We start from the raw sequence: 14,549 nt of genomic DNA, 5'->3' as shown, positions 1-14,549 counted from the left end.
CTTCGTCGGGAAGTCGGTAGTATGACGGTAGACATCGAGTCTCGTGGTATTATCGTTGAAATGATGGTTGATTTCCTGTGGAATGTAATTTCATTCGGGATCCATGGTCATTACTCACTCAAGCACTTGGGATCCTGGTAATGAGACAAACAACTCCCATTAAATATATCTCTTTATAAGATATAAAGAAAAGGTTTAGGAAATCATAGACTCAAGTGGATTATGAATGCCAAAGTTAATAATAGAATATGGGACTTGAATATATATGAGTTATATGAGTTGTAAATTTGGAAATGATCCACCAATTTTGTTGGATTGATTTTCAAAGCACCAAAAAAATGAGGACCTCCTGGCAGAAGCTTGCCTAATCGCAAATAGTTTTGTTTGGGAAATTAATTTGCTCTGTGCAGATTCGTAGGAAAACCTCTCTTTCAAATATACATTGACAAACTTTAAATTTGTTTCAAAATCAGGGAAATTATGGGGTAAAACTGGCTTAAATGAGAAGATTAAAGATAAAAGAATGCTTAAGATTAGCACAAAAAATGCTCAAAATCGGCCAATGAAACTCTACCATTGTAAACGCCATCTTTGAAACTCTATGGGGTTACGCACCAGAAATAAAACACTGCGGGAACCTAACCAACCTTTTGGCAAAACTCTACAAGAATTAACATGTTCCAAACCCCCCTAAAAATGCATTAACCAGTAAACCATCATAATATATCAATGTAAATTGGCGTGACTAGACATGCTCTACGGGTACTGCCTGAAGGGAGTGTTGATGGAGGGTTCCGCCCCCCAACACTCCCTGGAACACATTTTCTCAACCTTGTTATGTTTGGCAAGATACAGCTGCTTTCACACCATAAAATGATCATGAAAATGAAAATGTCAAACTTTTGTTGCTTTTTTTTACCGTCGGGATTGCTTCAATTTTAATCACCTTTTTTGTCATTTGGAGCTCTTGACAGGACCAGATATAAAATGGGATAGTTACTAAAGTCTAGTTATTCTTTGATGCCACTGTAAAAGTCTTAAAAATAACCCAGGATCAACACATTTCTCACCGGCATTTTTCCTTAAAATGAGCACGCGAGCTGTCAAATTCTGGCAGCAGGAGCAAGAAAATGTGAAACACAATTCTATGTGAGGGTATAGATGAATATTAAAATATGCAAATGAAGTATAATAACATTAATATAAAACTTTAAGGTATAAATGTGAAACAACAGACACTGATGATTAGCCAAATATTGTTTTGACAAGCGCGTAGTAACACACAGCCTAGTTCGGGCATCGCAATAATGCATTCAGGGGTCAGTGTTTTGTTATTCCTGTTAAGGTAAATAAGTTGCTGGAATTCTGGCAGCCCCACTCGTCATATTTTTGTCATTTAGCGGTGACAATAAGGCCGCTGCAGCTTAAACTATATTCTATCCCACTCTATAAGATGGTGGCCATTTCTCTCCATCTATACGCATCAGTGTCTGTAACCTCAACTGAAATAACACTGTATTTATCCAGTATGATAAAAGCAAACTTGGTATTTTCATTAATAATTATAAATAAATAGTAAAACTTACACCATGTCACACTGCGCACAAAAATTGCTAGGACCTGCTATGGCTAAAGCTGACTGGAAAATGTTAAAGACATTAAAACTGTTTTGTTCTGACATTGGAGGCAATTCATGTAAAGAGGCAGTACTGTTGTTAGATAGTTAACAATCAACCAAGGTTATGATAACTAAATTATATGTCATAATATACCTACATAAGATAAAATAAATATGCGTAAGGGTGTTGTGGACTTTTTTGTCTTTTAACGGCAAAGATGAAGCCACTGCAGCTTAAACTATGTTCTATCCTACTCTATTTATTCTGCTCTATAAGATGGTGGTGTCTATTTCCCCCCATCAACACACGTCGGTGTCTTATACCAAGAATGTTGTTCTGATAGCTCTCATCATGTTGTAAGTGAATCTAATATATATAATCCAACCTAATATATCAATGTAAATTGCCATGACTAGGTGTGCCCTTCAGGTGCTTCCTGAGGGGAGGGTCAATGGGGGGCTCTGTCCCCCAACACTCCCTGGGACACATTCTCTCCACCTCAGTATGTACGGCAAGATAGAGCTGTATTCACATCATAAAATAACCCAAATACCCAGAAACGCTCTCGTTGCAAATGAAGCTCAGGTGTGATGTTGGCCCCAATACCTTGGAATGGCATAAGTATCAGAGAAATTGCATGGTAAAATCGAATGACAGAATTAAACCTTTCATTGGTAATTTTTCAGAATGCCTCCTCATAACCCATCGTGACAATTTTGGTATCAATGGATTTGATATGTGTGTTACTTATAGTGACATTCGGAAGTAGAGGGAAATGGACACCACCAACTTTAAGAGAATAAGAAATAGTCAGAAACAACATAGTTTAAGCTGCAGTGGCCTAATTTTCACTGCTAAGTAACAAAAATGTCTTCTGCATATCTCCACATAGTCTGTCGCTCATCTTGTTTACCTTACCAGATAAAACAAAACAGGTTTTAAAAAATTGTAAAAGGATACTGGAACTATGGATGTGTGCCATCATTTAAAGTCTCAAGGCTGGTGTATAAACGTTAAAAAAACTGATGGTATCCAACCAATCTTTTGGTAAAATCATCTGGCATTTACACCATTAAAAGCCCCAAACCAGGGGCTCTGGCGTCTGGACTCCCATAATTGATAGATCCCAAGTATGTACCCCATCTCTCCCCCTAGCCAGGGGGCTTGGCTGTCTGGACCCCTATGATATTTATACCATAGGAGTATAAGTACCCAAGAATAAATAACCTAAAACAGATACAGGATAAAATTTTACAACGGCAAGTATCTAATTGCAGAATTACATCTTTGCTTCTACATATAATTGGCTTGCTGAAAACTGCATACCTTCTCTGCACTTTCATCTATGTGGTTTCTAATGACTTTTTTCAATATATGGGATACTTGATGGGCTCAAATATCAAACTAATGATTACTAATGTCTGTTTCTTGTGCATAACCAATATTGTTTTAAAAATTACCTAGAATTAACAACAATGAGAATAAAACCTTGCTGGCACTTGTCAAGGGATGGAATCTCTTGGCACTGTCATGTTTTTGGTGTGTGTGTGTGTGTGTGTGTGTGTGTGTGTGTGTGTGTGTGTGTGTGTGTGTGTGTGTGTGTGTGTGTGTGTGTGTGTGTGTGTGTGTGTGTGTGTGTGTGTGTGTGTGTGTGTGTGTGTGTGTGTGTGTGTGTGTGTGTGTGAAAATATGTGCAAGGAATTTGTATGAATTATATAAAAAGGATGTTGTAAAGAAATATATAAATGATTGTTGAAACCTGTTAAAGAACTATACAAATTCAAAGACCTTAAAAACATGAATTTGGAAAAGCAGGCATTGATGATTACAAAATTATTCTCACAATAATCTAGTAATACATGAACTACTTTGACAGATTGCTGTAGTGATTTATGCAATCAGAGCATTATTTATCCTCACGATGTAAACATGATAAGCAACTTTGCGTTATGGATATATATTCTTTATTTTTGATTTATGCAGGAAATGCCATAGAAGAAATTTGTCTCAGTTTTCATCAAGGTAACCATTCCATAGACTGTTTAGCATGAAAACCTGATGGTCATCCACTAAGACTATGCCCTAAGTAATTGTAGCAGTAGTAGGTTGCATAATTGATAAATAAGTGCAATATGAATTACTAAAAACTCTCATGATTCACTCAGTTCAGCTCTTGAACCTGCCTGGGCTTTATTGCCAGTCAGATGTGGAACATTCCCTAATTATTACAAAAATGCATAAATACTGCATAATCAAATCTTAGGGTGAAGTTGCTTTTTAAAAAGTAAATGAAATAGGAAAAAAGAGAATGCCTAGTCTAGTTTCAGTCATGGAAGCTGCAGTGAGATATATTGCCAAAAAAACGAAAAGAAAAAGAACTCCACTGTTAATACAAACATTACTATGAAGGTCAATGGGTGAACCAGACTTGCATAATTGCTATATTATTATAGCCTGTTGGTCTTCCAGTGGATCTTCTCCATATAATTTTCCCTAATTGTGGGCTTTCTTCCTGGATGCCCTCCTGATTACACCATTTCCTTAGCTGGGGGATATGTGTTAAATCTAATCTAAGAGTACTGTAGACTTTGTTTTAGGATTCAAATAGTGTGTAGGTTGTTATTTTTTCTGAACTTTAATATGAAATTAATGTATCCACAATCTCAGGGGGGAGGGGGAATGCAGAAGCCACCTGTGGGCTTCCTAGGAAGCACACAGTATTGTTTACGTACGAGATACTTGGAAGTAAAAGATGTATATATTTATGTATATGTGTATATGTATGTGTATAGATATGTGCATGTGTATATATATATATTGATACTATGTTTATGATATATATATGAAAGATTTTCTGTACATATATAGGATATACATATATGTACACACACACATTTATATTTATATTCAGTCATATTTAAACATATTGATACTTAAACTTGTATTTACACATTAAAACTCCTATTGATATTTAAACTTGTATTTTCACTCATATTTAAACTTATAAGATTTAAACATGTTTAAACTCCTATTTAGACTTATATTTAGTATTTAAACATGTATTTAAACCCCTATTTAAACTTATATTTAATATTGAAACTTCTATTTAAACTCTTATATGAACTTGTTTTTAAACTCGTCGTTAAACTGATAATTAAATTCGTATTTAGACTTCTAGTTAAACTCGTACATAACTCTTAAGTAGGAATAAACTGAGTATAGAACCGCTAAGAACCTTGTAATCATTTTGATTTGATTATTCTACTGATACAGATCAGTACCATAGAGGATGTATGCATAAATGGGCTTTTCCCTCGAAATCTGCACTTTACTGTGATGCACTGAATAAATGGTTATTTTTTTCAGGAAAATATGATTTTATTAACAAAAATGCTATATTCCAACAGATATCAAGGAGATTATGAAAAGGATTCAGACAGAGACAGTGGCTACCACAGCCATGGAAACGCAAGTGCTAATTCCGGCTATGGCCATCAGCACAGAGGAGCTGTTGCTATGTCCCTTAATCCTTTTACGAATCTACCATATACACCAAGATATTATGAATTATATAGGTAAGTGCTTTATTAATAATTATGATACAAGTATTTTTATCTTTTGGAGATGAAAATCAGTAAATGTTAATAAAGATTATCTTGTACTAGAAATGTTTCTTATAAACTTTTTTTTTTACCACAGGAAAAGAATTGGCTTGCCGGTATGGGAATACCGTAATAGATTCTTTGAGTTGTTGGGCCGTCATCAGACTATTGTATTAGTTGGAGAGACTGGATCTGGCAAAACTACACAGATGCCCCAGTGGTGTGTAGAGTTTGCTCGTTCGAAAGGAAAGAAAGGAGTTGCGTGTACCCAACCTAGGAGAGTAGCAGCCATGTCAGTAGCTCAACGTGTAGCAGAGGTAAGGTGTCTGTTTATTATTGATTTGTTTAGCCTTTATGAATAATTGAGATGCTTTTTCTTTTTCATTGTTTCTGTTTTGACTTGCGAGTCAGGTTGTAAATTTCTTTTGAGATTTTCCTTTTCATTTGATCCTTTGCTACGTTTAAATGAATAATGATTTTTAAGTAGAACTGTTTAGCATATACAGTGCCTAACAACAAAATAATGTTTTATCCAAGTCATAGTTGTTGAATTGTAATTTAATTTGGAAGACAAGACTATCCTATTGTTTTATTGTTTGTTTTCATTCATATAATCTAAAATTGCCCAATATTTTCCAGGAATTAGATGTAGCTCTCGGACAGGAAGTTGGTTATTCCATCCGTTTTGAAGATTGTTCATCATCAAAGACTGTTCTCAAGTACATGACTGATGGTATGTTACTTAGAGAAGCTATGAGTGATCCGATGCTTGAAAATTACCAGGTGAGCCTTTTCTTTGTTCTGGATAAAATTACATAAATATATGGGATTATTAGATAAGTTTAGGTGAAATCACAAATTGTATTTTAGATATGAAAGTCAATTTGCCATTCTTCTTTCACACTCAAAAACGTCTGTATATTGTGAATGCTGTTTGGAACTCTAAAGTGTAAGCAGTTAATGCAAGGTAGTGGACTTATTTTTTGACAGGTGAGGGATTAGATCAGGGGAAAATAGATTTTTAATGTAAAGTAAAAGAAAATGTAAGAAATATTTTTAAGGTAGATAATGTACTAGTGCGGATCGAGTTATTGAAAATAATTTTCCTTTAAACAGGTGATCTTGCTCGATGAAGCTCATGAACGTACACTGGCAACAGATATCCTCATGGGTGTTTTGAAGGAGGTCCTTAAGCAACGAAGTGACTTGAAGCTAGTTGTTATGTCTGCCACTTTAGATGCCGGAAAATTCCAGCATTACTTTGATAAAGCCCCCCTACTGAATGTCCCAGGCAGAACTCATCCTGTCGAAATTTTCTACACACCAGAGCCAGAAAGGGATTACTTAGAAGCTGCCATTAGAACTGTCATACAGGTAATTCAAGGATTACTATATTGATAAGTTAAACGTTGATGGTGAAATGTGTATTGCTATATTAGTAAATATGGAATTCAAGTTTGTTACTCATATTTTGATTCTTTACAGATACACATTTGTGAAGAAATAGCTGGGGATGTTCTGTTGTTCCTTACCGGTCAGGAAGAAATTGAAGAAGCGTGTAAGCGTATCAAGAGAGAGGTAGATGCTCTTGGGCCAGATGTTGGAGAGCTCAAATGTATTCCTCTGTATTCAACACTCCCTCCTAATCTCCAACAAAGAATTTTTGAAGCTCCACCTCCCAACAAACCCAATGGCGCTATTGGTCGAAAGGTGGTGGTATCAACAAATATCGCAGAAACATCACTAACCATTGATGGTGTTGTGTTTGTGATTGATCCAGGGTTTGCTAAACAGAAGGTAAGAGCACAAGACAAATGAATAAAGATTAGAATTTACATATAGATATTTTAAAATTGATATTAGATTTCCAACTCTTTGGTTTTGTGGTATATGTATGTTAATTGATAATTATGTTACAGGTGTACAATCCAAGAATCCGTGTAGAATCATTGTTGGTCTCGCCAATCAGTAAGGCCTCTGCTCAGCAGCGTGCTGGTCGAGCAGGTCGAACCAGACCTGGGAAATGTTTCCGCTTATACACAGAGAAGGCTTTCAAAAATGAGATGCAGGTAAACTTTAGCTTTTATACCAAGTTTATTATAAGCAACTTTTAAAAATTGGCTTTTGATTTTTTTTTTTTTTTTTCAGAATATGCCAATTTGATTTTTTTTTCTTTTCTTTTTTGTTTATGCTTTCTCAAGAAAAGCTGAATTTTGTTCCTTGACTTTTAAAAACTGGAAATGTACTTTATAAATGTACTCCAATCGGTATCCTTTTCTTTTCTCTTTCAGGACAATACCTACCCAGAAATTCTCAGATCAAATCTTGGCTCAGTAGTTTTACAACTAAAGAAATTGGGCATTGATGATCTTGTGCACTTTGACTTCATGGATCCACCAGCACCTGAGACACTTATGAGAGCCTTGGAGCTGCTAAACTACCTGGCAGCCCTTAATGATGATGGTCAGTGTACCCTTATAGGAGTAGCAGTGTGGTATAGATTATTATTGTATAGATTAGTCTAAAGAAAAGCCATTTTGAGATAGTAACTGAATGACTTGCATACCTTCATTTTGTTTGAGTGTCCTACTTCTGTTCACTTAAATGGCAAGATAAGGTTAACGCTGATAATGGATGATACTTTTAGACAAAACCTTGAGTAAGTACAAAGGTCCAATAATATTGATGGTTATGGTTTTCTTTTTTCAGGTAATCTGACTGAATTAGGTGCAATTATGGCTGAGTTCCCACTTGATCCCCAACTGGCCAAGATGGTTATTGCTTCTTGCGATTTCAACTGCTCAAACGAAATTCTGTCTATCACTGCCATGCTCTCAGGTTAGTTACTAAAAGGTAATGGTATTTTTAGATTGCTTAGAATCAGCTAGAGATGAAAACTCCAAAAAATAAAGGATCACAATTGATGATGAACAATTTCATAAGTAATTGTTAAATCTTTGTTATTTCTCTTGAACTTGGTTTTGTACAGGATAGGTTTTAACAGTACCTAGTTCCTTTATCAAAGTAAATCATGGAGTTATAGGTAAGGACAAACTTTTATAATCCTTTTTTACCAGCTTACATGCTCCAGATAGTAACTGAAATAGGTAGTGAGGAAAGTTTGAATCAAATTGGTAGTAAAACAGTGGGAACTGTTATGCACTACACAGTGCAGCACGGCTGAAGTAAATCGTCACTGTAATGAGCCACACTGTATTAGAACCACATCTTTCCATCAGTCCCCCAAGGTAATCTTGACTGAAATTGACTGGTGTTCAGAAGCATCAGGCTACATCAGCAAGGAATCAGGAGATTTTTGGGAGGAAACTCGCGAATTTATGGCCAAATAGGATTGATTATGGTGTGGATCTCTGGAGGTTGTGGTTCTAATCTGGTGTAGCTCCCCTAGGTGGCTGAAGTAAAGTGTTGAGCAAGCCAGGAGGGGCGCTGCCCTTCGCCTTGTGAGGAGGGTGAGGCTTAATGTTTGGGCCGTACCCTCCCTCTCCTGCCGTCATGCGCGGCTGTGGTGGGGCCGGGTCGGTTTCCCAATTCTTGCTACAGTACCCCAGTGCTTTGTGCGCCCTAATGAGGCTAAGAAGGCTGCAGACGAGGCCAAGATGAGATTCGCCCACATTGATGGTGACCACCTTACGCTGCTCAATGTCTACCATGCCTTCAAACAAAGTGAGTATTTGAAAATATAATATTTTTTCTTTTTAAGTTTTTATATTTTAGTGGCTCTCTTATCTTTTGTTTTAGGTTTTCTAAAAGCTCCTATTACATATTAGTGAAAAATGTTAGCAATATAGAATGAGAGAAAAAAGAAATCACAATTTGATAGAAACAAAATTAAGTGAGCAGATGAGTCCACTTCTGAGTTTTTGAAAGAAATCTTGTAATTGCAGAAGGTATTCATAGTTACCCAAATAGAAAGTAATTGATAATTAAAAGAACTACTTACTATAAGTGGAAGTTAAAATGTGTATTTTTGTGGATAGCATGTGGACAGTTGCATTTCATTTCCAAAAGAGCTGTTTGTTAAAAAAAATGCTATGTAAGTCACTTTTTGCATGTAGCCATTGATTTTTTTTTTATCAGCATGAAAGTATACAAGTTGTAAAGAAGACCAGTGCATATTATTCTTTATCTTTGTATGCGTTAGCATTTTATGAAACGAGGTTGGAAATGATATTAGTTTGTGCTCCTGATATATTTAAGCAATTAGATGAAGTAGATAAATTGTTAATTCAATTTATTTTTTTTACTTAACCCAATGCCTCTGGGAGACTTTGGGGTTCACTGGGTCTTTGCTTCAGGGATTATGTGAGACGGACTGGGCTTGCCTCCTTGGCCTATTTCAGATGCATTGCACCAACAAGATATGTCTTTTTCTATCACTTGTATCTAAAACCTGGTTTTAATGTTTTTGCATATCTGAGTATGCTTGATATTAATTTTTGTTGCTAGATTGAACCTGTAGTAGCCTGAGAATGTACATTAGTCCATTTTATTAAATCAGGTGTTTTACACCCTGTGCACAATAGAGAATATAGAGGGATGATAAGGATTTTCTCTCATTTTTGCAAATCTTGTTCTTACAAGATAAGAGATTGTATGCAGTTGTATACAAGGCTGTTACTCCCATGGCTTCAGTAAATCCCTTTTGTATGTCATACTTCAAGACAATCACACTGGCAGAGTGCCATATATCACTCTTGAGTAGTTGGTATGATCATGTTAACTAGAGTGAAGGTTACCTACAGATTCATAGCAGCAGTAAAAGAGCTCAATGTTTTGGTGCGTAACATCTTCCAGGTGTAGCAGGCAAAAGATTTATGTTCTAAATATTGTTCTTTTATACAAGACAATAGCCAATCGGAGTTTTACACATCCTGTTCTCCCTCAGGCAATGCCCCAAGGCATGTGACTTGTAGGCATGAGGGTACTTTATAAAGAACAGCATAAAATGTAATGCATGCATCATAGCATCATGGTAACATGATGTGAATGACTCATTGCCCATAGCCACGTCCAAGTCAACTATGACATGAATGACCTGTGTCCCGGAGCCATAACCAAGACAGCCATGACGTGAACCCCATGTCATCAGGAGGCTCAGGGTTAACATAATGTGTGTTAATTTGTTGAAATGATCAGAATGGCAGCTTGTCGAGTAACTTTCATGGTTGAAAGCAAGCATTATAAAGAAAAGAATAATTATATGTGCTGGAATTTCCTATTAAGTTGCTAGAATCCTTAAAGCACTTTACAAGATTTTGTATCTTGGGGATTTTCTTTCTTTTGAACCCGAATCTTTACTAATTACAATTCTTTTTTTCCCTGATCCATTATACTCCGGTAGATATGGAGGATGTGCAGTGGTGCTATGACAACTTTGTCAACTACCGTTCACTCAAATCAGCTGATAACGTTCGACAACAGCTGTCCAGGATCATGGACCGATTCAGCCTCAAACGTACCTCAACTGACTTCAATTCTCGTGACTACTACATTAACATCCGCAAGGCTCTTGTATCAGGGTTCTTCATGCAGGTAGTATTATAGTAATTAATCAGTATATAGTACAATGTAATATAGAAATTAACAAGGTAAAAATTGGAATTGCTTATATAATTGTTTGTAGCTTGTTTTGTTTTATATTATTTTGCCTTCAAGAATTGAGCAGCATTAGGATGTGTAAATGGGTTGATATATTTCTAAAAGGGAACTTCTTATTTATTTTGATATATTCTCCATCTTGTTTACTAGGAGACATATATATGACAGGTTCATGAGTACTACATTAGCCCCTTGGATCCGGTTGCTTCATGGCAATCACATGAGCCAAAATAAGGGTGGCTGCTCTGATGGATGTACGGCTTGTAGTGTAGGTGCAGGCAAACACTCGTGTGTGGTTACAAGACCTTATACCTCCTCTTTGCAATGTTTTCTCTTTATGCATAAGTGTTTCCAGCTTTTTTGCCATTTTCCAGTGTCCAGATTTGTCATTTGATTTGTTTTATCTTAGTGGTAATAGACTTTTCCTTGCACAGACTCCATATCATCCCTCGAGGTAGTTCATAACTCAGTGCAAGAAAAAGAAGAGGTTACATTTTCTTAGTGTAATTTTTTTCAGTTTTGTAATATTCAATTTTCTGTTCTACAACCTGTACTGCCAGTCAGCAACCAGGAATAGGATACTGAGCTTGAAAATGCCGTCCTCCATGGAGTCAGTGCTCTTCCAGTCATTGTTTGCGGACATTACCTTCCACATGTTTATCAGTGGGGATAGGCAACTGCAAAAGCCCCTTTCTAAATGCCAAATGAGTAATCACTCTGCAAGAAGTTTGTGCACTTGTAGCGAGTCTTTTCCACCTTCAGCCGAAATGCTCGTTACAGCAAGTTTGCATCACCCGGGCCCTCAGCCAAATTTTTCCTTGGCATGTTCACATCATCTGCCCCTCAAGCCAAATGTTTTCATGTGATGTGATGGTCACATCACCCGGATCAAAGGGGTTAAGGCACATATTGATTGAAGATGTAGGTAGAAGAGTCAACAATTATCAAATTTCCTGTTTGAGTGAAATGCTATTTTGTTACTTATGGTAATATCTCATATTTCAGATTGCTCATCTTGAAAGAACTGGGCATTACATGACCATCAAAGATAACCAGGTTGTGCAGCTTCACCCATCCACTTGTTTAGACCACAAACCAGAATGGGTTCTTTACAATGAGTTTGTCCTAACCACGAAAAACTACATCCGCACAGTGACAGATATAAAACGTAAGCATTTTGAGTATGATTGCACATGTAGTTGAGAACAAGTAAACTTCACTGCTGGTTCAGTTTCTACTAATTAATTTCAGTAGGTAGTTCAGATGACACTTTTGATAGCTTTGTAAGCAACAGTGAAAATTGCTTTATTTAATATTATTTTTTTCTATTTATTATTATTTCATAGAAATCTTATATTAAAGAGAATTATAATGGAAAGTTGTTGCCTTGTTAATTCCTGATGATTGAAGCTTAAAGTAATGCAGGGAACCCAATTTTAGTGCCATTATTAATGGATTAAAAGACTGAATGCTAGCAGAAAATTCAAGACTAAATGGTTTTAGAGATACAGCTATTGTCTTTTTTTTAAAATTATCTTTGTCATTTCGTTTACTTTTGCTAGGGTTTATTTTCATGCTGTGTATGATGAAAGTGCACAGATTCTGTTTGTAGAAAATGGAATTGTAGCACAAAAGTAGAAAATGGAATTGTAGCACAAAAATAAAGTGAGCCATGCATCCTTATGTTTTTCAAAACTACATGTATCATAAAGTGCATGTTGTAATGGATTGTCAACTGTTGGGCACATGTTCTCGAAAGAGTTTGCACCAATTTATGTTGCAATATTGTATGTCAAATGTAATTGTTTTACTTTTTATGTGTGAATTTTTTATTTTGCTTCTTCAACCAATTTTCTTGTCCTAAATACACACAGGATACTTTTCATTTCAAATTACAGTATAGCTAGGTTGGTCCACAATATTGTTGGATAAGTAGAATTATATTTTCTGTACAATTTTACTGGCATGAAATTAACAGAATTTTTTTCTTTTTAGCTGAGTGGCTGATAAAAGTTTCTCCGAACTACTATGACATGCAGAACTTCCCACAGTGTGAAGCCCGGCGGCAGCTGGAGAGTATTGTTGCACGTCTGGAATCTAGACAGTATAGAGAAGGGTTCTAGGTGTCTTCAGAGAGGCACTAGGTGAAACATTGAAGTAATTAATAAACTAGAAACTGTAATCTATGGCAGAGTTTTTATTTGTTGGCATATTGTGGAATAGGTCAATAGCTGAACCACTCTTTCTTGAATAGGAAATTTGCAGAAGATTATGGGGTTGGGAAAAAGTTATGACTTAGATTGATGGGTATAAAACAGAAGCAGTCTTAGTGTTTTTTTTTATGTAGATGGAATATGAAGTAATGGGTATTAGTGTGTATGTTATGAATATTTTATAAATGCTTTATTTTTCACATTTAAATATTTCATTGTTTGGTTATAGTCATGAACTGTTACCATAGGAAAAGAAAATGTATAAAGCAGTTATTAATATGGGTTTTAGGGATTTTGGGCATGTCACAAGATAGCCATTACTTCTTTAGAACATATTTAAAGACCTCATTTTGAGGAAACTCATTGATGAAATGGTTGGAAATCATCTTATTTTCTTTTATAAATAATTGTAATGTATGTACAAACCTTCAGACTTCTGTATGAAATTTCATTGTTGATTTCATTGTCACATTTCTGGTAGTATTTTTTGAACCTTTAGAAAATTGGACAAAAACCAATCTAAAGGCCACTACCATAAAATATCATTCCCATTGTGTACTCACTGAAGATGCCAGTAGTTTAATTATAAGCACCAATGCTACGGCATGTAGCAGGGTCCACAGATAATCTTCATGTAGAAAAAGGAAAAAAAAAATCTTTTGGCTTATGTTCAGCAATTAATAAAAGATTTTCTTAACCTGGGCTTTTATTGACAATTTTAAGGAGACATTGTTTTGATTTTCTTGCTGTAATGTGTTTTGCATATTGATGATTTGACCTGCATCTCGCAATCAAGCCTTATTATGTATACCATTGCAAAGTTAGAGTTCCCTAAAGTGTCTGAGATCCAGTCGCAAAACCAAATCAACATTTATTGGAACTAAATAAACTCACAGCATGGAGCTGAGAACAAGTAGCGGACTTTGGAATTCTTTTTATTGATGCACATTATAGCTGTGGTAGAAGCAGCCATTAAAGATGATTGCCTCAATCCAGGAACTAAAAGGAAATGAATGCATGGGTAATGTCTTGGTCAATATATCAGTAGAGGAATCTACTTTGTGCTAAATTTAGTTAAATATTCTTGAGAGGCAAAGTCATAGATAACATTATAAAGCACAAGATTTTTTAAAAACAAAATAAGTTGACAAAAAATTGAAGCGGTAATTTGCCAAGCTAAGTGCATCGAAGATGGCACTTTTTGAAAGATGCATTATTGAAGAGAAATGCGAGCAAGATATGGTTTGATTCGGTTTGCTTTGACTTGCCTAATTTGTCAAGAACAGTCCCAACATAGCTTGCTATAAAAGTAAATAAACAATCGCAATATCATTTTTGTAGAGGGTGGCAGGGATACTCATTAAAGGATCCTGGATGCTATTACGAATGATAGTGAATTTAATGAGGGTTAGCATTTGATAAAGATAAAGGAAATAAGATTTTAATCTTATAAAACAAAAAAATATAAATATGAACCAAAAAAATCAACACATTTT

At 35.6% G+C, this 14,549-nt stretch overlaps 1 protein-coding gene across 1 annotated transcript in view; it reads left to right on the top strand.

Annotated features, from left to right (window-relative positions):
• Positions 1-13,750, top strand: part of Dhx15 (DEAH-box helicase 15) — a 14,050-nt gene extending 300 nt beyond the window's left edge. The window contains exons 2-13 of the mRNA XM_027364269.2: positions 5,027-5,194; positions 5,319-5,538; positions 5,861-6,004; positions 6,338-6,595; positions 6,707-7,018; positions 7,141-7,290; positions 7,513-7,684; positions 7,931-8,059; positions 8,783-8,905; positions 10,584-10,774; positions 11,846-12,008; positions 12,836-13,750. Coding sequence (XP_027220070.2) covers positions 5,027-5,194; positions 5,319-5,538; positions 5,861-6,004; positions 6,338-6,595; positions 6,707-7,018; positions 7,141-7,290; positions 7,513-7,684; positions 7,931-8,059; positions 8,783-8,905; positions 10,584-10,774; positions 11,846-12,008; positions 12,836-12,963 — 2,158 coding nt within the window. The 3' untranslated portion in view covers positions 12,964-13,750. The remainder of the gene's footprint in view (positions 1-5,026; positions 5,195-5,318; positions 5,539-5,860; positions 6,005-6,337; positions 6,596-6,706; positions 7,019-7,140; positions 7,291-7,512; positions 7,685-7,930; positions 8,060-8,782; positions 8,906-10,583; positions 10,775-11,845; positions 12,009-12,835) is intronic.
• Positions 13,751-14,549: the final 799 nt, after the last annotated feature.

This window comes from Penaeus vannamei, chromosome 4 (genome assembly GCF_042767895.1).
Source record: "Penaeus vannamei isolate JL-2024 chromosome 4, ASM4276789v1, whole genome shotgun sequence".
Taxonomy (NCBI): Eukaryota; Metazoa; Arthropoda; class Malacostraca; order Decapoda; family Penaeidae; genus Penaeus; species Penaeus vannamei.
This window is presented reverse-complemented; position numbering and strand designations above follow the sequence as displayed.